At 39.4% G+C, this 27,168-nt stretch overlaps 2 protein-coding genes across 4 annotated transcripts in view; one reads left to right on the top strand and one right to left on the bottom strand.

Moving 5' to 3' along the window:
- The window catches only part of DSC1 (desmocollin 1), a 274,987-nt gene that overhangs the window by 14,312 nt on the left and 233,507 nt on the right, over window positions 1-27,168 (top strand). The window lies entirely within an intron of this gene.
- DSG3 (desmoglein 3) lies at window positions 405-27,168 on the bottom strand. The gene is made up of 16 exons (XM_010946771.3): window positions 26,964-27,168; window positions 18,954-18,989; window positions 18,325-18,456; window positions 16,349-16,504; window positions 15,793-15,937; window positions 14,997-15,163; window positions 14,010-14,138; window positions 13,545-13,730; window positions 10,691-10,962; window positions 9,934-10,073; window positions 8,649-8,876; window positions 6,807-7,067; window positions 6,082-6,221; window positions 5,703-5,766; window positions 4,170-4,417; window positions 405-3,045 (listed from the first exon to the last, which is right to left on the bottom strand). Exons 1-16 carry the CDS (start codon window positions 27,009-27,011, stop codon window positions 2,425-2,427), a joined length of 2,973 nt encoding a protein of 990 aa, XP_010945073.2. The 5' UTR covers window positions 27,012-27,168; the 3' UTR covers window positions 405-2,424.

Genomic DNA, 27,168 nt, shown 5'->3' with positions numbered 1-27,168 from the left:
ATTGTGTTAGGCTAGAAACCTTACCTTCTATTAACTCCAACTTTTCTCTCTGAGTCTTCATAGAATGTCAGTTTTTGCCTGGGAGACCATTCCAGATTACCAAACAAATAATAAATGAGTTAAATCATCCAGTTAATAAAAGTTTGCCCTGACCTCGTCCAGCACTGTTCCCAGCCGAAGAAGAGATCTTGAGTCCCCAGGTACTTCCTTCCTGCCTGGGAGGATGCAGAAAATGTATCAGATAGAAAAAAAAAATTGTGAAATTCGGGTAAAAATACATACGTAATCGCTTCTTCACACCATATTTCTTAATAATTATTAATTGCAGAGAGTAGTTCGGCTTTTGCTAAATGGTTAAGGAAGTACTCATAAGTTTGTTGCCAAACAGTTTTATTACAACAACGTCACATGGTTAAAATTTTAATGTGTACTGCTTAAAATTTATAATCCATCCAGTAAAAAGGCAGTTTTTAAAAAGTTTTTCTGCTTAAAACAATTTTTATTTTTAGTGAAAAAATACAGATACATTTTTGCTTTGAATTTAATTTTACATGGCAAATCAATTTTAGGTCCTCCTAGACAAAACTGATCTATTTTTTATTTTAAAACACATTTAATTTCAATTTTTCCCCTATTAGACGTTTCTACCATGGTGGGGTTTCCTCTGCAATTAGACAATGCAGCAGAATTCCCATTTCCTGAAAAGTTGGAGTTTAAGAGGCAATGTTAAAATACTTTGAGGACCCTGAAAACACTTCTGAACTTGGAATAAGGGTTATTTTGATTATTAAGTTTCTCATACATAAACAGAGACACAAATCCACTCTGTGTGTTCTAGACCCCAGAGCAAGCTTCTGTTGAGGAGAGACCCCAGTGACAGTAAGGTGATGTCCTCAGGCCCCAGCAGGCTGCTCCAGAGGGTCTAGCTCCCCTCCTCTCGAGATGGGCACCCTGCAGGCCTTGATGCCACAGAGCCTTGTCTCAGAAGAACAGGTTGCCTGTGCACATGTGTCACGGCACCAGGGAGAGAGAAGAATGCTAGATGTAAGGACATTTAGGGCGGCTCTTTTCACCCAGAAATCCTCAGGACTGCACCCTTCTGGGTCAAAACACCAACACTTTATTTCTTTGCATTCCATCTGGAAAAAGAAATGTAGGTTTTGAATATGGCAAAACCCAGAAAGGAGTATTTTTTTATACAATTAGAGAGAATGGAGCCAGACAGTGACCTTGTAAGGACTCGGCTAAGACAAAAATGTTGGTAAGAGACAGGGTGCTCTCTATGGGCTAAAGGCTGGAGATCTTGAATGACCAGAAATGATTTGAAGAACTGCACTGCTGTCACGGTAACACGCATGAAATACTATATTCTAAGCCTTCACTAACCTAACATTGTTATGCTCAAGAATTAAATTGCTGTAGCTGTTTAATTTAAAAGGAATGAGGCTTACTAAAATAGAAGTTACTGATAATCCCTTTCCATGTCCCTTTTTGACCTGAAATGTTACTTCTTATAATACATATTCACAAATGTCACTATATGTTATTCTACTCAGAGGCCTCTTTTGCGTATGAGAAAAGCCATGTTTTGAGTTCCCACAAAGTCTGTAGACATCATAAACATGATAAACATCACTATATGTCCTATGTAACCTATATCTACCCACTGATGTTTAAAAAAATAAGGAGTAATTCTAAAAGACTATTAACACAGGATTTGTTACTGAGAAGTGTGCAGGAAAGACCTTAATGTAAAAAAAATTTTTTTTAGATAAATCCTTCCAAGGTGATTTAAAAAAAAAAACACGAAATATTTACACCATACTAGACTTTCCTAAATGTTCTATGATATTTCTATTTCAAAACTGTCTTCTGTGAGAATATGAGGAATATAGATACAGCAAGTTTAATGCATAAGCCAACACCCTTAGCTTGAGCAGAAGACGTACCTAGGGTCTCCCAGCACCAGGAAGATGGCAAAAATTCAACTGCAACTATTTCCTTTTTTTGAAGCAGCTCAAAATGCTTTAGCAAAGACCTATGACTCTTATTATCATTCCTAATGATATAAGAAAAGATGAGAGAGGCAAGAACCGGGGCTTTTGCCTCCAAGCACTTAATCCACTAAAACACATTGCATTTGAAATTTAAAAATTGTTAGGGAATTTTCCCACTGAATGAGATCTTAAGACTTCTTGAAAAACACTGTGATTTACTGTGACTTGAATAGTATCTGAGAGGTAAGAGTGACAACACTTCCAGTTCGAGTGACAGCACGAACTAGAAAATTTAGACTGTGATCATGAGGTTACATTAGCAAGTAAGTTCCAAATTAGGCCAATACTGTGAGATTTGCTGTGCTGTTTTGAATAATTTGGTTCAAATATCCAAATTTGGCCAGTATGTTATTCCAGTTCATTTTGGTCATATCAGACGGGAGCAAGGATCTTCTGTACAGATCTTATTACAGGACGCTCGTAGCTCTGTTGGACCGTGCAGGTTGCCAGGAACACTGGAAATGGGACAAATCACTCTTTCCGTCACTATTACATTTTGTGTGAGAAGTGGATCAAAGACTGCAGTGGAGGGTTGCACGAGGGAACCGGAAGCTGAGTAAGTTTCCGTCACCAAATAGCTACCGCCTTGCTGCAGAGGGTCAGGGATGGAAATGGCTGGTTGGAGGATGGAACCCGAGGCGGACAAAGCGGAAGCTCCCTGGCTGCCTGACACAGCCTGGTACCTAACAGATTCTGACTGCTGGACCTCTACAGATTGGCCACAGGATCCAATCCCAGCACTGCTGTCTTTGGTGGCTGGCTGAGATATTTTGGCTTCGTCATCCACCCCGAGGCTTATCTCTGCAAGCTTTTTAAATTTGGGGCCGAGTGAGTCCAAGAAGCTGTCATCCAGCTCATCGGCAATAAAACTGCAACAACCCAGGGAGCCGATAGGAGAACCGGGGGCCCCAGCTCCTTCGTTATCATAGATCAGCAAGCAGTCATTTGCTTCCTGGCCATCGTCGTCGTCTGCACAGGCAAATGCTTTCTGAAGGTGGAGAAAAGTGGGAAAAAAATGACTCTTAAAAGATACTCAGTAGAAGAATGCAATACCATTCGTTGAACTCAAGGTTTGATCATGAGTGGGTGATTTAGGTGATCCACAGAAGTAAGGCACACTCTTCATGTCAGCAGTCATGTGACAGAAGTTATCTGTGTTTGGAGAATAATGTAATTGACATTCCTTCAACATTGAATCTGGCTGGGGCTTGTGTTTTAACTGTGGATTTTCAAGGCTTGAATTTACATGGACCTAGGTGTTCGGAGCAAATGTGGATGAAGCCTGGAGATTATTCTCTGGGCCAAGTGGGAGGGTCCCTGTGTGTGCTTACGTTGATGCACCGCTTTGGGTGGGGTGTGGGTGCAGCCATCCCACCGTGCGCCATCTGAGACAGCGCTCACCCACGCGGGGGCCTTTACCAAGACTCTGTAAGACCCTTGTGAGAGCCTGAACTGTAAGTAGGGCCCTCATCGTACCTTGGAATATCGGAAGAATCCTCATTCCAAACAGGCCCTCTCTCTGGTCTCTCCTCAGACACAGTGTCAAGCCTTCATGTGCTCGGACACCAAGCCAGCACTTACACCCTTGTCTCTTCTCAGTTCTATGCTTCCTGACACTTCTCCTGATCTCGGATCACACCCCTTGCTTCCCCTTTTGTTTTGGGGTCATGAATTCAATGGCTCTTCAACTTTTTCGGATGTGGACTCCTTAAACACATGAAGACTGTTATAACCCTCTACCAGAAAAGTATGTGCAGATGTATTCTGACATACTTCATGGTATAGGAAGTACAGAATAAGTTGCTTTGCATTCCTCAAGAGGATGCTGCTGATCTGAAATGCAGAACGTTTTGCTTTCCGTTGTCACTCCAGTTGGAGGGACACGTTCTCCATGTTCTCTTGTTTTATGTCTACCAACACGTTCTTTTGACCAGTAGCCCAATTTTGGCAGCCACTTTAGGTTATCTGTATTATTTTAACAAGGAGCTAATTTTTTTGCTTGCATTTTACCAAGCTATAAAAAACACGCACTGTAAAACTGAAGTGGAGTCAAGTAGAAAGATCTCTAAGGTAAACAAGATAACGAAGCCACAAAGTTTTCCACCAAATTACCTGGGAGAAGTAGGAGTCCAGGAAGTTCATGTTGACGGCCCCTTCGCCGTAGTCCTTGTTGGTTCCTCCGGTGGAGTGCCTTGTTCGCATCGTTCCGGACAGTCCGGCAGAATACACACCCAGTCCACCGGCTGCTCCAAGTCCCGCAGCGGCTCCAGATCCTGCAGCTGCTCCAAGCTTGGTGGTCAGTTCCATTCCCGAAGCTCCTTCTACCACTGTCCCTCCAGCATACATATTTGTACAGACTTCTGAAAAAACAGGGGAGGGAGTTCCATAGCATCTCCTGCTGTGATTTGTTTTGTTTTGTTTTGTTTTTTGCTGGTCTTTGATATCCACGAGCAGTCACCAAGTAAAGCAAGTAAATGGGAGAAAACACAATATGACTAGAGGCGATAAGAACATCCCACAGGGTTTTATGTGAGAGTAACAGAAGAGGTGAGGAGGTAACGGGTTAATAGCGGATGAACTAGCTCTATTAAAAATTATCTACGAATTAAAAAATACACAAAAGAAATAGATTTTCAGTGACAACAGCCAGAAAGGGAAAAGTAAGAACAGAATATTCAGCACACAGCCACGGAACGCTTCTAATGCAATGCTTGTTTGTTTTCAGGAAAAAAGAAATTGTAATTAAGCTGTCATATTGGCTCAATAAGGAAACCAAAGAGGAAACATACATAATGTAATCATGCAAATTAGCAGAAGCTAATTTGGTTTTTTGATGCCTAATGAAAATTTAATGAGTTACGACTATTCTGCCTGTTACCTTTAGGTTATATTTGCATGGAAAGCTGGTTTTTTTTTTTTTTTGTAGAGCATTCTGAATATAGTTTTTGCTATGTAATTATAATGGATTTTAGACATTAGGTTTTATTATTTCTCTAGTTTAAGCCTTAATTGTGGCATTGAGATAATATGATTAAAATAGTCATTTCATAAACCAAAGAAGTAAGTAATTTCACCTAGGGGACAACATAAGCACTCTTGTCCCATTATGGCTGAATGTAAGAATTGGTAATTGAACTCAAATCAGGGTGCTGTTAGATCTGGGGAGGGAAAAAGGGCAACAAGATTTAGGATGTGCACACACGAGGCTTTAACTGCAGATAGTACCAATGTTAAGAATAGTTGAAGTTGGGTGGTGAGTACATAGTGTTTATTATATTTTCCTTTACATTTTTCTGTATGTATGAGATCTTTCCTTATTGAAAAATTAATAGTTGACTATCTGAGAGCTATGCTTCAGTTTGTTAAAGTTTGGAAAAAGTATAACAAATCTTCAGTTAGTACAAACGGTAGCATCAGTAGGCACATGAACTTGAGCCAGAGCTAGGTCATGGAATTGACTAATATACTCACAGTAAACCATCTCACTGAAACCCAGTTTCAGTGGTAACATTTCTCAACATGTGCACATATATGCAAATTATTAAAAGAATTTAGAACATTTCTTATTTTTCAATATTTCTTATTTTTCAATATTTCTTACTTAACTCACTGTTGTTTTCAAAAAGAAAGTCAGTGTTCACTTACCAGAGTTTTCCATGACATCGACTCCATTGGCAGTTATGGGTGGCACACAGATATTTGTGATTTCCTGCAAACCATGCACAAAAAATAAACACATTTAAAAATTAATCGTATTTCACCGATATTGGTAGACTGTGCCCCTTTGCAAATGGTGACATCAGAAGAAGCCCAAATTCTTGCAGGAGTAACCATTCTTCTGATTTGACATCTGAAGAGCTAAAATCCTAAAAGACTTCATTTATTTCAGCACTGAATCTCAAGGGCCCTTGAGGGTCAAGAGGTCTCTTACTTTTATAGCCCATTTTCCCCTTTTCCCACTTGAATATAAATCAAAATTTGCTCTGTATGATTGGAATAAGTGTTTTACAGAGTGAATCCTCACCTTGTCTTCAGGTTGGGCTCCTTCGATTCCCCACCGATGAATTGTTCCTTCTGAACCATCAGGCACTGGGATAAATCCACCGGTCACGCCGCTGATAGGACCCGTCCCACAGTCACAAGTCAGCAGCAGAAGAGGGGCCACTAGTATCAAGGAAAACAAAATATCAGAACATTTGAATCACTTGACGTGGCAATTCTCAGAACTATGACAAAGAAAATACGATATTTTCATTGCTTATTTCTGGAAAATCTAATGCCTATCTGAAACATCTAAGAAAGCAAAATTAGTTTGTATCAAATAAAATTTAGAAAATTAAGCATAGTAAAATTTCATGTGATTATGAAACCAAAGGAGAATCAATCTGTTTGATCAAATTATTCTTGTGACAGGTATATTTTTTTCTTAAAATAGGCCCTATTTGATGAATGATAAAGCTGGTTGGTTGTTCAGTTTCTGAGTCCTTTTCTGTAATACATTTTTTTAATTATTTGCATTTATTTGTACATACTGAAGCTATGTTTGTGGTGTCAGGTGAATGAACACCTGAATGGTCAGATTGTTGACAAGCGATGTGTTAAATTTAAACATTTCTGATTCTTCCCGAAAATGCGATTTTCCCCAGCTTTGCCTCTACGACAATTGCAAAGAGGCATTGCCTGTGCAGCGGGAAGGCCCCACACATGCCCACACCCAGCGCGAACAGGCCGAGGCTTCGGCATACTCACACAGCAGCATCAGAAGACCCAGGAGGAGCAGGCCGATGGCGGCAGGCCCCAGCCTCCAGGACGACTGATCCCGTCTGATCCAGGGGGCTTTGGTTGGAGTCACAGTTCTGCTACAGGTGTTCCTGTTGTCACACTGACAGACTTCCAGAGTCAAGCTCTCCGGTGTCTCGCACCGCCTGCCCTGACCATCCGTGACCACGAGGGAGATTCTGTACACGCCAGGAGACACCTGCTGCGGGGCTCTTAGGAGCGCAGAGGTAGCTGAGGGGGACAGTCAAACAAATCAACGGTAGGACACGGTGTCTCTTGCTCTTAAAATGACTTATTTTTATAAACAGAACCAGAAGTGCCATAGACACCACCATCACAGATAGCAGGGCTGAGGCTTGAGCAGTTCGGAGGGAGGGCTGGAGCGTGTGGGGCTGTACTTCCTCCTTGCCTTTCTATCTGCCCCAGAAGGGCCATAATCTTCCTCCATGAAAACTCACCCCTACCTTGATTTTCCCCTCTAAGAGGAGAGGAGTGGGCAGCACTTAAATCCAGTCCTTCTTCTGGGGCTTCCCCAGCCTCCGGTACGCCTGCACCAACCCCTGGACTCTGGTGCAGCCCTCTGAATGTATCCCTTCCGCCTCGCTCCATGTTTGCGCCGGGCTGATCAAGACTGACATCTCTACTTCTGCTTTGGCTGCTGCTATGTCAGCTGCTCATCCCATGAGCCTCAAGTCAGTTGTGTGGGGTTCCCTGTGGTGCAGGCCTGTGGCTTATCTGACTCACAAGCAATGATCATTCTCCATTGTGATGTTGTCCCTTTCTAAGGGCTCCAGCAGCAGCTCTTGTAAGATGCGGGGTTGTGTTGCTTCAATAATTCTTGACCCCACTGTGCCGCTTAACATTGTGCCTGATCCACCCAGTCCCAGCAGGTGTGTGTAGTGCCGGGTCCTGTCTTTCTGTGATGTTTCTTTTGCAGCCTTTTCATTGGCCATGTGTCTGGTAAAGCCGTTTGGAGCCAAATGCTACATGCACAACTTGGAGCTAGATCCTGACACCAGGATCAGTAAGGTCCCAGGAAAGGAGCCCACGGAGAACAAGATGCCTTTGGTGACTCTAGGCATGCTGATACCTATGACTGGGCGCCACAGAGCAAGCATGTTCATGAAAGGAAGCAAGACTGGTTCAGAAAAGAACTAGAGAAAAGGGGGTTCATTTACAGAGGATTTGAAATGGCCTGCTGGTCACGATCAAACCCCTAGAGGAGAAGACTCTTATTAAGTCTAATGGCTATCAGGCTCCTGGAAAACATAGGAAATGTAAACTTAGCATGATAAAGATTAGGAGAAAAGGAAGGCTGGATGAACTCTTGCCCCAGCTAATGGATTTATGAATTTCAGTCCACCATGCTCTCAAGATTCCTGACTAGTGACAGACTAGTGACAGCCTCGAGCAGGCTGCCTCCTCCGTTGGTTCACGTCTGCTGACGGTCTGCCCAATGAGGAAAAGCTTATATATTTAGAAATCTAAACAGCTCTGCAATAAAATAGATGCCTGACTCTAATCTTTCTTTTTTTCTGGTGTACTGTGTAGGTAGAAATAAAATTTTAAAGACATTAAAAAACTAAGAGTCCACATGAAAAACAGAAAATATTAAATAGTTAATATTACATCATGTCATTCCTTTTCTGAAGAGAGAAGAAATTCATGAGCCTCAGCCCACATCGTCATGGCAAAGAAATTTTAAAATTACTTTTGGAAAGGACCTGCTCTCAAATCAGTGCTCTCTCATCCTTCTGGAAATATAAAGCAGCAGCTGCTATCATTCGTGGAAGCTGCTTTACGGCTACTCACCGTTCAGCGTTGTGATGCCCCACACCACCGGCAGTTTGAGAGGCTGCTCCTCAAGGGAGAACGTGTAGGGGCCCGAGTATTTATCCCGCTCCAGCACTCTAGCCGAGACGACCACGGAAGGGGACACACTGCAGATGGCTTCCTTTTCCAGGACAATGTTTGGACAGTCTTCATTAAAATCAGGTACTCTAACGTATACGGTGCCTGTAGAAGTTTTACCCGTGCTTTCTGTAAGAAGAATGTTTTGGAGTTAAAGAAATACGCAGAACAAGTTGTACAATTAATAAATAAATAATAAATAAACCTTTTAAATTTCTCTTGCATGCAACCAAATTAATATGTTTACTCATGTGAAATTGTATTTGTTAATCCTCCAAGTAAACAGATGTCACCCAATTTCCACATTTTGTTAAAAGCAGATCTAAATTTATCAACCTAGCTGATGTTTTTAATTAGTAGCGTTGGCTATTAATTTAATATGCTTGGAACCAAGGCCTATGAGGTGATGAATTCACTGATTACCAATGAAATGAAAATAAAACAACCCTTTTCTTAAGTGTATCTTACTGCATTGAGCCCAGCACTCTGAAAAATGTTTGCTTCTAAAGCTTGAGCCAAAGTATTTGGGATAAACAATGATTTATTTTTATTACACAGGATGTTAAACTTTATTGAAGAAAAAAATTTAAATGCTGACAGTCAAAAACAATAAAATAAAAATCTCTCAGTGGTGGAATTATGAATTATTTCTGTTGTTTCCCTTAGTGCTTTATGCTGTTTTCCCAGATAATATAAATTCTGGTGTTTATTCTTTCATTTTTATGTTTGCTTATTGCCTTGAGCATAAACTAATTTTACACTTTGGGAAACACAGACAGTCAGTAAATATTATTTTAAAAGCATTTCAGAACACTTGTTGTTCAATGGTGTAAGCATATGAGGTCTCTACAAGGAACTCACAGAGGCATCTCACATTTGAGCTGGGCTTCTCTGACAGGCTTTCTGTATCAGTCTTTATCGACCCTCTCAAACCCAGAAATTCCTGCCCAACCATCGCCAACAATAGGGACCAAACACAGAATTCATTGGTCCAGCAGACTCCACTGAGAAGCTGGAATGCTCAGTCTTCTCCTGGATTTAGCTGCCTCAGACTTGAGACGCAAGGCCTCTAAGATAATTAACTTTATCTAGTGATAAAGATAATAGGTTAACAATCATAATCATCTATTCATAAAGAAATGCCAGTTGGTACAACATTTCTCCAAAAATGAAATCGTTTTCTTACCATCTATGGCCAGAACCTCAGCTGTGATTGTCTTGTTGACAATGAATGTAGCATCCCGGTCGATGTTTTTGGCAAATTTGATTTGAGCAGTTTTTGAATCAATAATTAGCAAACCACCATCGTTACGTCCCAAGGCATATCTGTTTTGTAACAGAAAACAGCAATAGGTTTTTTTTTTTTTCAAATATGGAATGTAAATGAATGTATTTAATGAAAATGACTCGTTTCATATTTAATGTATTTATACTTAATGTAAGACATTGAGACATGCTTTTATAAAAAGCAGAAAATTAACATATGAGCACGAACAAGCAGTAGTTAATAATCCTTCCGCATGTGTTAGCCTGGGTTTTCAGTTTTCTGCTCTGCTCGGTAATGGTAACCGTGGGCTTGCTCTTTATATTAGAGCATCTACTTTGCATGGTGCCCTTGTGTTTTAGGCAGAGGTATGAGCTGTTCTGATTGTACCACCGTCTCCCGGTGAGCTTCTACTCTTTTTAAAATTCAGTTGAAAGTTTCCAGGAAACTTTTTCCTGATCTTTCTAGACAGGCAAGACATTCTTAGTTTCCCACTTTATAATTATGCTGCCTCCGCTCATAGCCCATGAGGCTTCTCGAATTTACATGGTTCCTTGAGTCGGCCACCTTTGCATCTCTTTGTATTCTTGGCATTTAATAGTTTAGGTGTTATTTTTTTAATAGTTTGTAAATTAAAACTACATCAAGAAATAACCCGACATTTAAAAAATGACCTCACCTGACGGATGTGGCAGCTTTGTTAGTGTCTTCGTCAATGGCCTGATATGTTCCCAGGATATAATTGACCAGTTTTCTAATACTTATGCCTTTTTGGACAGTGAACGTCTTGGAAGCAGGACGGAATGTAATTCCTTCTCTCACGTTTACTACTTGAATTGTGAGTGGGGTTGACTGGACTCGGTATTGGGAGATTACTGATTTGTGAAATACGGCTTTGTTTCTGACGGCAATACCAAGTTGCACGTTTTGCAGTTGTTCGTAATCTAGGGCCTAGGGTAGAAATAAAATTAGAAGGGAAGCGGTGTCACAAAAATATGATCCAGCAAGAGGACAGGAGAACTCTGTTATGTGCTATGAATGAATCTTTTATTTCTATACAGCAAAATGGTTTCACGGGTCGTTGTAATGTTGTGGTGAGAATCAGAGTTCTGAGCTCATGAAACTTTAGTTTGCTAACTGATACTTAGAAAGCAGAGGACCTCTTTTCAGACCAACAAAACACCTTTCCAGTTTCTTTAGGCTGTGCAGCACAGTGGAAAGAACCCCAAGATTGTTATGCTAGCGAGGTTTGAATCTTGGATCTGCTACTTAATAGCTGTGTGACTCAGGGCACAATATTTAATATCTCTGATCCTCAGCTTTTTACTTCTGAGAAAAAGACTCTAACTTCATCAGATTGTTGTGAGGACTGAACAAATTAAAGTCCATAATACATTCCAGTAAATGGCAGCTATGTGGCCATTCACAGAATAGTCGTTGGGTTCACGTGCAGTAATGTCTTTCCTGACTTTAAAAATTCCCAAGTGGCAAAGGCAAATTGTCTTAATGAACTTGGTTGGCAAGTAGGCCTCTGCAAAGCAGTGAGTGGGTGGCCCACCAACTCTTCAAAGAACCATTTCAGACAGTGTTGGTGATAACTATTGTTTGATCATCTTATTGAGGTGGCCCAATTCAAGGCCTCAGGTGTCCCAGGATAGCTTTTTCCATTCACTAGTACAGTTTCTAAGGGTGATGAGATAAGGAAATGCTCACTTTGGTTACATTTGTGTGTAACCGAAAATAATTATGGTAAGAGACCTAGATTTGTGTTTTAACTTGGCAATGACTGGTTTTGTGGACTCAAGTGTTTCCTAGTGGAGAGGAAGAGAAAGATGTTTAAACAGTTAACTATGAGGGGAGGGTATAGTTTAGTGGTAGAGTGCATGCTTAGCATGCATGAGGCCCTGGGTTCAATCCCCAGTACCTCCATTAAAATAAATAAATAAACCAAACTACTCCCCCGCCAAAAAAACCAGGTAATTATAATACAAAGGGTAAGGGACAAAAGAGATTATGGAGTCTATGTGTGAAAGCAAGTGAAGACTTGTACTTGAGAACCTCAGGAGAGACTTCCAAGAGGTTTTCGTGTGAGCAGCGTGTTTCAGGGGGAGGAGGTGCTTGCAAGTACCCAGCCTTACAGAAGGTGGTAGAGAGCTGGCAGCTGATGGTGAGAGGCCTTGGATGCAGTTCTGAGGGCCTGAAGGTCCTCTCCGAGGCCAGCAGGTGGTCATCGACCCTGGCTGCTCACTACAGCCCCTTGGGGAGCCTGTAAGAACCACTGCCTGGCCTCCTCCGGGACCAACTGAATAGTTCCTGGATTCCCACTGCAGGGCAGTCCCGACCCAGGGCCGCTGTCACAGCCAGTGGAGAACAAGGAAAGTTTTTCAAGAGGAGAGTAGCTGGCCCAAATTGGTTTTAAAAAAAACGTGGCAGACTGATGGCAGTGAGGGAATGAAGGGAAGTAGACATGGGAGGCAGTGACGTCTATCAGGAGGGCCTGCTATCACCTGGGGGCGGGTAGGGGTGGCAAGGCCAGGTGGAGCACAGGCCGTAAGTAGGAAGACCAGGGCCAGACTTTAAGGACAATTTCTAGAGCTGAATTTGATGACTGGCTCTAGGTTGTGAGGAAATGCCACAACTGAAGGGTAAGACCCAGGTTTCTAGTTTAGGAGACTGGATGACACCAGTACAGAAGACAGGGGATGTCTCTGGGCGTTTGTTACAAAATGCTTGCAACTGAACATGGCTGTAACCCACTCTGAAAGCAGAGTAATGGGAACTGCTTACATGGCTTCCAGAAATCCGGAATTCCAGCACTCTCCTTGTCAAGGGAGTATAATGGGTCTGTCATTCTACTGGACTCAGGGAATTAAAGAAGCTCCCATGTTGTCCGATGTCCTATGTCAAGGAATGTCCTGAAATAGTGGTAATAGTTTTCTAGTCTATACAATACCCAGGCTTAGATAGCCTTATGCTATTTCAGATGGCGGGTCTGCTGTAGCCAAGCCTGTCAAATGGAAGTTTTCCTCGATTATTTATTTTTTTATTTTGCAGATATAGCTTATAAATTACCATTTTCTAGAAAAAGTTGCATTTTTTTCCCCCTCTGAAGACCATAACTAATCCATTCAAAGCAAGTTGAGAAGTTCACAGGCCACAATTCCATGTGTTCTTGACTCTTCCTAACTTCAGTTGTAGAGAGTAAATGAGTTTAAGTCAGGAAATATGTTTTACCTTCATGTGCTTAAAGCAGGCACATGGATAAATACATGTATATTAGTGTGTTTTGTGTTTCTATAGACAATATGATAGCTTGGAAGGAAATAAGTCAATATATTAAGAAAGTTTTCCTAAGGGCTCTGTGTGTTTTCAAAATTCTAGCTACTTGTTTGTGTTTTTTAAAATTTTCTATAAAGAAGTGGTATTATTATTCATAAGTGAATAAAGTTTATTTATGACAGTTTTGTTAATAAAGAATAATAGTTTTGGTTAATATAGAATATTTTTACCACCGAAGGGAAATCAGACCTTACCTTAACCACCTTCAGGATGCCTTCATTAGTTCTGGGATCAGTTTGTATTTCAAACCAACCCCCTTCATTTCCAGAGGTAAAGAAATACACCGCAAGCCAGTTATCTGTGAACTCTTCATCCAAATCTATTACTTGAAATCGAAGCAAGTCGGAACTTAAAGTATTTTCCTCAATACGCGCTGAATACTTGAAAAGAAAAGCAGAATTTAAGACTTCCGTCGGATTTTATCTAAAGGGGCTATATTTATTCTGAATGGCATTAGTCATGAATTCTCAAATTATGTATTGCTTCCTTGCTGGTTCCCGAATTCTTATATTTTACAAAAGCTTACTTTTAAAGGAAAGTGCAGAGAGCTTAAATAAAAGCCAGCAAGCTGGCAAATCTTGGATTTGGATCGCCAAGTACAATATATAATAAATCATATAGTATATGTAAATTTATTCTTCAAGGAGTGAAAGGCATACCTGTGATTCTCTGAACCTTGGGAAATTATCATTCACATCTTTCACTTTAATACTGCATTCACATTGAGTTGATAGTCCTTCTCCATCTTTGTCTGCACCACTCACAACCAGACGATAGCTGCTAACTTGCTGTATTTGGAGGAAAAAATAAAGAAAAAGAATTCATCTCTAGTGCCTGGAATACAGTGGCAACTACTTGCTTCCTATGGGAAGGAGGTGAAAATATTCAAGGTCGTGGTTCATGCTCTGGAAGGATCACATGCACCGTTCATCGACCATCATAGAGGAGGTGTGTGGGGCTTGGGATGGCTGGGTTGAAGTCTTTATGGGGCTAGTGCAGGTTTTCTCTTCTATGAGCTTCTTAGGACAGGAAAGTTCAGTTAGAGCAAAAATGGACCATGAGGATGGTGGGAGGCTTATCTGAGGGCAGCTCACTCAGAGAGCTCCCCTGCTGGTCTGTTTGGAAAATCATCTGTACAGAATTAATATAGAGTCTGACGGGGTAGCGTGCGGTGATGGAGATGTGGTGGCAGTGACGGTAGTTGTAGAGGTGGGACAATGGAGAAGCGAGAGGAAGGGGATTCTTTAGTCTTCTGGAAGCAGGGGTAAAATGAAAAGAAATCAGGAGAAAAAATGTGACATTAGAGAAGGCTTTACTCCAGATAGAAATTTCCTTCTCCTCCTTCATATGAGGAATTAGCCACAGTTCAGTCTCTGTCCACGTATGCAGTGCCTTCTTTTCCTCTCCCACTTCAAGTCCCACAGGTGTGCTGATGCTTGCTTGTTTAGGTACAGTTGATTGTACAAGTCTCAGGTACCCATCCCATCCCACCAGAAACACACTAGAATGCAAACAGTTCCCTTGGATTGGCCCTGGGGACCTCTCGTCCTTTCTCCTTTCACTCTCAGGGGGAACGGAATCACCTCTCTTGGCTTTCTTACAACTGAATCCTGAGTTACTGAATGCTCCCAAGCGCCTTGCTTTACCTCTCGATCGAGTGAATTGGTCAGAGTACGGACTTCCCCCGTGTGTCTGCTCAGGAGGAACATGGGTGTGCTCGCGGGTTCCTGAGAGACGATTTTGAAGGCGATTTTAGAGTTCAGGTGGTTTGGTTCATCTGCATCTGTGGCATTTAGTATCATCACCAGTGAGTCTAGGAATACAGAAGTTCATTAAAGTGTGTGTGAAGATTGACATTATGTTCACATTAAATATTCAACACAATTTCAAATTGATCTTCGTCTTTTAAGATCTTTAAATATGTGCATGCTAAAAAGAAATGCACGTCACTTGCGATATTTCTTACTGTGTCTCTCAATCAGGTGAACTGTGCAGCCTTCCATAAAAATCCTTCAGTTCTCACTAAGCCTTAGCTGTGTTGAGATTTAGACTATTTTTTTGTCTTTATTTCTTCCCTCGATCAGTGGCCTTATAATTTTCCCTTTCCCCCAAATTATCCAAGTACTGTGAGTGTGTCTCTGCTCCTTATAATCTAAAAACGTCCAGGTGAAGCATCCAGGCTACCTAAGGCCACTTCTTTAGCTTTGTGACTTTCAGTTGATAACACAACCACCGCCTAGAAATACATTGGCGATGGATGAGTAACTCAACTGCAAATATCAGGAAGGGAGACCCACATTATCTTGCTGAATTTTTCTGCACAACAACTGATGAAACTCAGAGAATAAAGTAACTTATAAAAATGATGTACTATATACAGTGATACTGGTATCTGAAAGGAAAAACAAAATTAGAAGTAAGTAGGTCCTGCAGAAGACTTACTCGCAGCACTGTTTTCTTCAATTTCACCCATGAATACACTCTGTGAAAACACTGGAGCGTTGTCATTGATATCTAAAATTTTGACTGTTAATATAAGTGGTCTCTCTACATCTTGTCCTCGGGCATTGAGAGCGTGACACGTGATCTAGAAAAAGAGGGAAACAGTTAATTAACATTCTACAACCTTTGTTTGCCCACTATTAAAACTTGTAGAAGTAAGTACTTTTGTGCAAAGAGGGAAAAATATTTCCCCAGAGAAAAACAAAGTAGGAAGAAGTGCCCACTCTGGGCAGACCAGTGGGGCAAGTTGCTGGAACTGTCTCGTGGCAGCATGAAGCCCTTGGCAAGCTGTACGCTGTAGTTCACCCCTCTGGGCTATTCCTTCAGGGGCACAACCATTAGGGGCAGCTCTTTGCAGAGGGACTGGTATTGTTATTTGCTGGTGGGTGGATTCAGGCACTGAGCTCTTTTCTCAGTTAATCAGTAGAAGGATATCACCTTCTAAAGTCACTGTGCACGTGGGGAAGGGTGGCCAGTACTGAGGACACAAACTTACCTGGAAGCTTGGAGTTTCCTCACGATCCACTATGGCTGTTATGTTAATTTCTCCAGTGTTTCTGTCAACAACAAAGATTCCAAAAGGGGGCTGATCAATTCCTATTCCAGAGATGCGGTAGGTAATTTTCTGGGTTGCTTGGAAGTCTGAAGTAATCTGCAACCAAAAATATCCAAAGTGTTAAGGTGACCATCACCCAGCCTGCTGCTTCCCCTCTTCTCCTCACATACACTGAAGTTACCTGTTCATTTTATTCACTCTTTTTCACACTGTGCTGTTTGCCTTTTGCCTTGATTGACACTAGGGATATGAAATAAATTCAAATTGTTGCTTCTGTTGGCCAGCAGGGACCAGTATGCATCAATCATATTGGTTTTAGCATATTTGTCCAGATTGTGGCCACCAGGGTGATGTTAAAAGGTTGAAAGAAAGTCAAGGACACTTAATATCAACAAAACCACTTCTGAATGCTTCCTTCTTTAGCAGATAACATTAAAAAAGAAAAGTTTAAATAGGGGCACTGGAGGGAAAAAAGGGATTATATAGTGTTGAAAATATGTATTAAAATGATTTGCTTTTGCTATTATTAATTTTTAATCTTTTTAACAGGGAAAATTTCAAATATAAAATTAGGATAATATAATGAACCTCATATATCTCATCATCCAGCTTCAACAGTTCTGAATACATGGTCAACCCAGTGTTGACTGTCAACCATTTTTCTAATTGTCTTATTGCTGTGTGTTGGTTTGATATGATTTCAAGATACACTTTTTAAAAAATTTTTGATCTAAGAATGAAGTTGTTTTGTTCTTAGAGTGAAGTTGTTTACATTGAGGAAGCTGCATCAGGATGTCGTGGTGGACATCAGCGGCTGTCAGTAAACACTCCAGCTCAGCTACTGGGAGCGACGTTCTGGCTTATAGAGAAGAACGTGTGGAGGAGCCACTATGGCTGGGGACAGGCAGGCTTTAAATACCCGGAGGTTGTGAAGACTTCTTGAGAGTGTTTGGTCTGGGCAAGGCAACTCTTTGCTGATCTAAATAGCTCTTTGAAGACCTTGGGGCATTAGCTCCTGCCTAGGCAAGGCAGCTCGTTGCCTGCCAGTGTGAAAACTGTGCAGCCGCCCTGCAAAAGAGATCAGCTCCCCTGCCAGCAGCACCGCCTTCCTTCCCTAGTAACGTGCTCTAGCCATGAGGGACTTTTGCTTTTGCACTGGAAGTTGAGTATCAGCTTGTGGTTGTCTAAGCTGACTCCCAAGAACCAACTTGTAGAAAGGTACATCTCAGTTAAATTTGTGCTTTATTTCTCTACCCGCTTCCTTGCCTAGGACAATGGTGTGATTAATCTACTTTTGATTAGGAGTATGGTATTTTTTTACTGGTTTAGTAAGAGACATTATCCTATATGCTATTGACTTGTGAAATTATTATAATTCCTGCAATGAGCCTGTGTTAAATAAATTACCAGTAGACAGTCTCATTCTCTGAGCATAATTTGCTGCCCTAAACAAAACACTGGTCCATGTATATTTTTCTATTTATTTGCTAGAATCTGGATCCAAAAAGGCTTATCTATTGAAATTGGTTATGTCTCTTAATTATTTTTATTACTTTAGAAGCTATGGTTCTTTCCTCTTTCTTTCTTTCTTTTAAATTATTATTATTGCATTTTTTTGTTGACAATACCAGGTTATTTGTTCTGTGGACTTACCAGCCTGCATTTTGCTAATTGGGATTGCCATATTATTTTAATTAAAAGTTTTTAAATTTACCTTTTATTATTATTTGGGGTGTAGAGGGGAGGTAATTAGGTTTATTTATTTTTTAATGGCAGTACTGGGGGTTGAACCCAGGACCTTGTGTGTGCTAAGCATAGTGCTCTACCACTGAGCTATACCCTCCTCTCCCTTGTTTTAATTTACATATAATATATTTATTCTAAAAACTCACATTGCCCCTGCTCATAAGACTTACTTTGGCAATTGGATTTCTTTTGGAGTTGTCTTCTCCTTCTCTGCAAGGTTTTGCAAACTTCACCCATTCACGTTTATATCTCCTTTTGGCTTGTTGTACTGCTGTCTCATATTCTCCGTGTTGTCCTTTTGTCTGATGAAGAGGGATTCCGTTTTATTAGGCACATGGTTGGAAATTTTCGCTTTGAGTATTGTTTATAGACACCTGGGTTGAGAAACCCTCTTTGTTTCAAGATATCTAAGACTATTAACTGTCTAATTTGCTCTATCTCACATTGCCAAACAAAGAAGGAACATTAAATGACAAACAATTATAAAGCTATATGATTTTTAATATTAGCATTTAATCATATTTTATATTTCCTGTATATACTCCACAATATCTGACTGTTTGGGGCACATAGGACCAGTTTAATGAAAATCTATTTATTTATTTAAGATAAGAAAAAAGAATGTGTGAGATAAATTACAATAGTGACATATACATTGCTGTTATTTATATATTATTGTGTTAGTTGTTAGAATTTTAATTTTTTACAATTAAGTTATTAAATAACTTAAAATATTAGATAAACAAAATTTTTTAGCTGAACAATTATTTTAATTACAAAAAACTTTTTTATACTTTACCTCTATTCTCAATTCTCCATGAACCAATAGGACCACCTGTAGACATTTAAATAAAGTCAGATTAAATGTGAATTCTTTAAATGGGGAATTACATGAGATGCTAATCCTGATTTTTACATTCTGCTGTTCATTGTAGTTTGTTTCCATTTCATAAGAAGTAGATTTGGAGAAACAGGATTCAAAGGGTAAAATCCTCCCGGAGAAAAGATGATACTCTCAGTATAAACAAGTTCCTCCAGTTTTTTAATCTAACTACCGAATTTTAATGATATACGGAAGAGTCTGTTGGACTGTTCAAAACTCTAACAGTTCATTGCAGCAACCAGACATTTCTTACCTGGCTTTTCTATAAGCACTTCCCGGGAGCTATGGAAACTGTTGCTTCAGGAAGCAATGGTGCGCGTCATTGTGGTAAGCTTCAGAAAGTGCCATAGGAGATTATTAAAAACCGTGACCTACCCAACTGACAGGTACAAAGGCAAGGCTGTATTAGCCGCAATCACAGGGGAAGGCACTGTCTTAGTCGTACAGGAGGCAAGAGAACAGAATGGAGGTAGCCTGGTTTAGAGACTGGAACGTCAAAGGTGGGGACATGCTGTTCCAAGCACAAGTACTGTTTGCTGTGGGACACAGATCTGCTCATCTCTGCCCTACTACTTCAATTTAAATATTGAGCTTAAAAAATTAAATGAAAATAAGATGAAGTCTTATTAGGCAGGCTAGGATCTTTACTTTCTCAAGAGCACGTAGGACCTCCATCTGTGTCATTTTCCATCTTGTTTTCTAACTGGAATGCATTCTTCTTTTCCTTCACACACGTAAATACTACTCATCCTTTAAGATCATTTCAAGTTCCAACAGGGTCCTTACTGATGTCTCCTTTTCTGAGTTTGTACAACGCAGATTCTGGACCATGCAATTTAGCCCATAGCGGTTTCCCCTGATTTATTATTTCTTACTGTTTTGTGTGCATGATGGTGATAAGCCAAGAAAATTGCAAACTTTCCAAATCATTGCTTCTATATTATTTTTTTTTTCCCTTGCAGTCCTTACAATACCTGTCCCTTGGCAGGTGTTTGACAACTATTTTCTGACTCACTGATTATCTGATCTGAAGAGAATCTGGTAGGGAAAAGACTGTGAAAATAAATCAGAAGAAAAGAAATTACAGTTTTTGTGTTAGTTGCTATTTATAAAGCTTTATATTTACTATCTCATTTAATATAGCAGTGGTCTGAAGGAGATTCTATTATTGTGACCCCTGTTTCATGGATGAAGACATGGAGACAGGAGTGACTGAGTACTTTGCCCCAGCTAACAGCCTTAGGAGAGCCAGGATTGAACCTCTGCAGCCTGACTCCAAAGTGTGCACATCACCACTAGACTAGATTCTAACCAAAGTCAGCATAAATAAGTGGAAAAAAATTAGTGGTAGCAAGACAGTTCTATGATAGTTTGTTTAGATTTCTGCCTGGCAAAGGCTGAGGTTACTCGTGAAACAATATTGATTTAATACATTTGTTATTGTTTATTTTGGAAAGTTGTAATGAAGAGGCCAGTTTTAGTATGAACCAAAGGAATAACCAGATCAGACATAGGATGCCAGGGCCCTTCCATTCTAAATATTTGATTGAAATTTTATTTCAAAGGGTGTTTTTTTAAAAAAAAAATTGTCGTGAAAAAGAATCATTACTCAAAAGGATTTTACAGCTTTGCTGGTCTTTATTACACAACAGCATGAGTTACTTGGGAGAGGAGAGCAGAGCAATGTAGTAATTATATTACTCCTTTCTCAGTTGATCCCAACGACTCAGCCACACGTGAGAGGAGGGGTGGGCCAGGCACGCTCCTCTTTACAGGAAGCCTGGAAGGAGTCATCCAGAAAATATGAATCATGTTTGTACTAGCCCCACAGAGAATGATTCTTCTAATAGATGTTAAGACACAATTTCTGTTTTCCTGGGAAGCAAAGGATGGACAAACCCTAAATTATGGAGAATGAGCATTCGCAGACAGTTGTTTCCTATTTGTTCATTTCCTTGAATCAGAGCCCTTGGAGCAGCTATTCAGTCAAATCTTCACTCTCCCCCATCCTCTCTTTTAAAGTCAAAACACCAAGAATGTTCCCAATTTTAGGGAGTATTGTGAAAACGTGACTATTCTTCTGTTTCTGGGAATATGGGGCAGTTAATAAGAAATACTTGTGAATATTGCAATACTTTTTACACATGTACTTGGAAATATAATCATAGCCTTACATTATTTTGAAGAGTGTTTAAAAACTTTACTATTTTAGTTAATTAATACTTATATGTGGCTACTTAGTTGTCTTGGTTATTTTGTTCATATAGTTATTTTGAATACCTAATAAACATTTCAGTAGTTTTCTGCCTGGCAAAAATAGAAATCAACTAAGTTGTCTTTTTTTGTAATCTAGATTCTAAGAAATAGCAATATGGAGAAAACACTCCTTATCTTGAGAATTTCTACACTTTTCTTCCTTTCTTTGTTTCCTGGTAATTTTGTAATTTCGACTGCATGATCTTTAAAGCATTGATATGGCCTAAATAACTTGGTACATGTAAGAATTAGAAATATTTTATTAAAAGCAAATGAGATTATTAAATTAGTAAAAAGCATACAATGAAGTAATTTGATATTCATAGTACCTATGTGCTAATTAAAATGTATATTGTTATATCATTAAGGTTCCTATTGCATGTGGTAGATCCACAATAAATACATTTTGAGGATATGGGCGACTGGATTTAAAAAAATCATATATAATCACAATTGCTTTTCACCGAGTTTGGCCAAGGTTTTGTTTAGAGTAACCTGGAACCTTAGTGTGGGAGGGACACTCAGACTGTTAGGCTGCATGAGATCTGTGTGGAGCTAGTCCCAGCTAGCCTAAGCTGTGGCCACTCTTCTCAGAATGTGGTCAGAGTGGATCACACCCACTTTCTTCTGGGAAGTTTGTAGAATGAATTAGGTTATTCAAAGAAATCATTACAAATTTGAAGCTTGATTTTTTTATGTATTAATATTTTAATTATTATTTTTGGAAAAATTCATGATCTATAGGTTGGTGATATTATTTTTATAATTAGTTAGATATGATGATTATTAATTTTTCAAATCATAGAGGTCATTCAATACATGTTTGACTAAATTTCATACGTACAATTTAAAACAAATGAGTGATTTATCTTTTATGATATCTCATAGCTTTCTATATATATATAGACTTTTTAAAATTAAAAATAAAAAACCTGAAAGTATTTTAATAAGCTTTGTATTTATCAAGGCAGTTTCCTTGATTGAATAAAAATGATCTGTTTAATTACCTAACATTATTTAATTTAAGACAGTTCAATATTTAATAACTGACTTTTAGAGTAAACTCAATTTAGAAAGTTAAGCCTTGTATCATGATGGAGATGCTAATAAAAACAAATACCCATGGATATTTTCAAGCGCTCATTTTAAATGCTGTCTAGGATGCAGTCAAGTGTAGTGATACAAAATTGGACACTGGATCCTGAATCCCTGAATTTAAATCCCAGTCTTACCATGTGCCAATTGAGTAACTTGGGAACATTACTTAATTTTTCAGCTTCCTCATCTGTAAAATGTGGATAATAATTCTACTTACTTTATAGGTTTTTTTGTGAGGGTTAAATGAATTAATAAGTCTAAAGCACACAGATGAGCCCTTCCCTACAGTAACTGCTTAATAAGTGTTAATTACTTCTGACATTCGGACTTTTAAAAAAAGGTGTAAAAAAGCCACTTTGATATGAAGTGGCTTTTTATTATTATTCACTTCAAGGCACATAAGAACTTTCTCTTTCTTGAGCATCTGAAAGAGACAAGAACCAGTGCTCCACTGTACAGTTGTGTAGGTTGCTTCCTATACAACTTCAGGGGGCACTGTTCATATTTGTGGTTTATGTGAATGCACTTCCTGGCATTGTGCAGTGTACAGCCTGGCCAACTGTACAGTGACAAGAAAAATGTGCCTATTACAAGAAATTCAGTTATTCACACTGTAATTATGGATGGTAACCAATTGCCTGTGTAATTTTTTGTCATGAACTTCCCAAAGCAAGCCCTCACCGTAGGCTATCAGATTGACTCCTCACTGAGGAAAGGAAGAGCCAAAGGCTAAGAGGTTTACGGGAAGTCTTATGGGCACTGAGGGTTCTTGCTCTAAATGAAAACCAGTTTTAGGTATTAAGCAAGTGGGAGCAGTAATTGGTAGAAGTAATTACATCTTTCCTAAGTTTTGTCCAAGTCAGACAGGGCTGGCTGGAATTGCTTGGCAAGGTTATTCTGATTTTAGAATCTTAACTTTTGGAGAAGTTCAGGGGGAAATTAATCTTCATATATTTATTAGCACTGAAAACTGGATTGTTTCATCAATCAAGAGAAGGAAAGATACATGAGAGATTTTCCTTCCATTAAAAATTTGGGCCACTTAGTGTACAATTCCTTTCTTAAACATTTACCTTCTGGATGTTCTGCAGAGGGAGAGTGGTTAAAGAGTGTTCTGCTTTATTTAGAACACATTCTAACTCAGAACTTGATATTTAAACTACTTTTCTCTCTTTTCCTAACTTCTTTAAAATATTGTGCTATAAAAACCTTTGGATTTCAAACATCTGTATTAGTTTTGTAATGACTAATTCTTCACATAATGTAGTAACATGAAATTCAATAGCTATTGTCCAGATGTTACAGGAGTTCTTTATGACAGACTGTGTTTCAGATTTTGTGGGCCATAAAACGCTGAGCAGTGGTCTCCTTTGAAGACAAATACTGTTTTCAAAAGGTTGAATCTCTGAGATAAGTATTTTTCAATCACAAATCCTTTCCCCAAAATGTTTATTTGGTATTGTGTGAAAGGATCCAACAAACATGGGAAACTGACAAACATCACATTTTCCAACAATAGTCAGGTGTTTCCCATGCCTTCCCCTCTCAGATAATTAATCTAGAAGACTGAACAGTTGAAATTTTGAGTAATGCGCCAACTTTGAAAGTACGTTATTTCCCTGAACCCACTATGATAATCATTTAAAATAAAGTTTTAATTTTTTTCTGTCAGTTTTCAAACAATTTATCTCACAACTGTTTTTGATATGCTCTTTCACACTCAAGAAAAATGTAGGTCCTTTCTTAGCTTATGATAACTGGTGTCGGTGGTTATTTAAACTAGGCAGGCAAAATATTAATTAATCATCTTTATTACTAAAATATTACAAATAATAGAAACTAGAGTCTTAGAAAGCTCTTTATATTTTCCCGAGCACATTTTCGCACACATTGCTACTTTATTCTTATTCCGGTCATTCTCACTAGGTGGGAGGATATGATTCTTCTCATGTGACAGTCGGGGAAACAATGCCTGGAGTGAGTCAGTGGTACAGACATAGACTGAAGTCTGTGACTTAGCTTTTATACCTTGGCAACCTTGTATGGTCATAGGATGGTGGAATTAATTCAAAACCTCCAAACAGGTCTTCCAACTTTCAGACCCCACCCTTTAGCAACAAAAGATGTGCATTCCCACTCCTCAGTGCTTTTAAAACCCTTTTTTTTTTACCCCCCATCACCACACCATTTCGAAAAATCTGGGTGGATCCCCACTTCTGAAAGGATTTCATTACCCTTCACAGAATGTGCTTTTCAATCCAACCCTCATCTGCCTTTCTAACTCATATCCAGATTTTCCAGTGCAGACTATCATTCTGGTCAAACCTGTGTGTCCGTTGCCCCTAGGCAGGTGCTGTAATTGTACCTGCCTTTGCTGGTGCTGGTCTGACAACTGAAGACATCTCTGTGTGGCCCATCTGTACTTGTCGAAAAGCAGCTCAGATCTCACCTCGTCCATGGAGCTTTATTTGCCTGTCTCACTGCTGACTGACCCTGCCTTCTACTCATAGTGTTAAGAGTAGACCAGTACTGTTCTGTAGAAATACAGTAACCACAAACCTGAGCTGGGTATATAATTTTTAATTTTCTAATATTCACATTAAAAAAAGTTAAGAAGGTGAAGTTAATTTTATCAATAATTTTTAACTAATGTATCCAGAATACTGTCATTCCATTTTGTAATCAACATAAAAAGGGTTAATGGCATATTTTACATTTTTTTTTTCCTACAGAGTCTTCAAAATATGGTTGGTGTGTGTGTCTTACACTTAACAGCACATCTCAATACAGATCCGTTTCAAGGGGTTAATACCCACATGTCGCTAGTGGCTACCATATTGGACAGAGCCGGTCTAGACTTCTCAGTGTAACAGTAATGTATGAAGTTATGCTGGTGTTTAAATAGATTGTTTGTTTGTGTATGCGTGTCTGTAAAATTTTCCTGAGGGGAGCAAAGCGTTCTAACCTCTCATAGCTTCCTCCATTATAGAGACACAGTTGTGGGGCGGGGTGTGTGTGTGTGTGTGTGTGTGTGTGTGTGTTACAGTTTAGAGAGGCCTCGTTCAATCATTCATTTATCTGTTCTTCAAGCAATTGTGTGCCTACTGTAAGACAGATACTATGGTAGGCAGTGGGAATACAAAGACAAATAAAACAGCCCTCGGTGTAAAGATCTCACAGTCACGCCAGAACCAGAGGGGTAACTGAGTGTGATAAATGTCAAAGCAGGGACGAAAGCTCCCTAGCTTGCTTGTGCAGTCCAACTACAGAACAACACTGTTCTGACATCCCCTGCCACGTATCCCCTAGCTTCCCAAGTTGGTCATTGGCTTGGACCAATGGACTACACCTGCTGTTCATTTAGTATAGAAATGACCATCTGGAAAAGTGGAGAGGTCGTACCACTGCCACATTTGTCTTTGGGTCAACTAAATTCATTAGATTACCAAAACAGTTACACTGTCATAATCGAAACAGACTCTAACAGAAGACATGATACCAATTTTCTGCTTGACCATGGGCGTGATACGGAAGGGTGGGAAACTCTGGATCACAGGCAGTCTATTCTATTTTTAAACATCTTTAATTTTTAGAAACTTCTTTCTTGACATCTGTCTCCCTGTAACTTCTTGAAGTCCAGTTATCTCAATTTTTTGAGGATGAGGAAATGAAGGAAACTGATTTGTAGGCCAACTCAACTTACTGTTGATAAAGTGAAGAATTAGTATTAGGAACTTTTTCATATTCATTATGATATATTTCACTATTTTGATATGTTTGTGCAACTGATAATATTGTGACAAATTTTTTTTCTTCACTAAAACAGCACAGTTAAGAAGCAAACTAGTCTGTGGCATCCAGGTCAGTGCTCTTCTCTCCAGATTGCTCTTCTCTTTTCAATAATATTATATAAAACTTGCCCAATCAGCAAAAGTATTACTCTCTTGAAAAAGTGGCTGGTAAAATATTGTGTCTTTTTGCCCCCAAAGGTTGGATATCTTTGCATGTAATGGCTGAGCACAAACGCTTTTTAAATAATCCTCCCAACTTCTCTAGAGTCAAACATTGCTTTGATTTTAACTCAGCAGTCTTTGACTACTGGAAAACATGTCAGGTATCAAGACCAGGCATGTACGTACGATTCTTAGCCATATGCTTAAGAGATATATAAGCCTGGAAAGTAGACCTTCTTCTCTTTTATGTGTTTTAGTGTGTGTATTAGAATAAAAGTATGAATAAAAAGATGAGTAACAGCATTACTTTGAAGAAAGCAAAGTTGCTGTGGAAAACAGACTTGAGATCAGGATTATTTAACTCGTTCATTAAAGAAATGCTAAATGGCGACTTTCAAATTAATTTCTCTCTGGCTTGTTTTTCTATGTAAATTACAACCTTAAAAAAACCAACGAAAGAGGGAAATTGGTAATCTTCACAATTTCATTTAAAAATGTTTCTTTCTACCGCACTTTTTTTCAGATTTAAAATAGAGATTCAGCAGTCAAATATAACATTCTCTTACAAGGAAGGAAATAGGGAAAGTTTGCAATTATTAGGAAAAAAAATAGGACTTACCATCAAAATGGCCAGAGCCCCTGTGGTTCTGAAAAGGAGCCAAGTCATTGTTTCTGCTCTCCCTGGTGAACGGATCCAAGGGAGCTGCTGCTTTAGTCCTTCCAACAGCCTGCATACGATGTGTAAGGAAAGCCCTTTCTCAGCGTCTCTGCTGTCTTCAGGAGTCTGCAGATGGCCTGTTATGCAGCTCCTCCCCACCCTAAAC

The sequence above is a fragment of the Camelus bactrianus genome, chromosome 24 (assembly GCF_048773025.1).
Source record: "Camelus bactrianus isolate YW-2024 breed Bactrian camel chromosome 24, ASM4877302v1, whole genome shotgun sequence".
NCBI classification, from domain to species: Eukaryota; Metazoa; Chordata; class Mammalia; order Artiodactyla; family Camelidae; genus Camelus; species Camelus bactrianus.
Note: the sequence above shows the minus strand (reverse complement) of the source record. Positions and strands in the feature narration are given on the sequence as shown.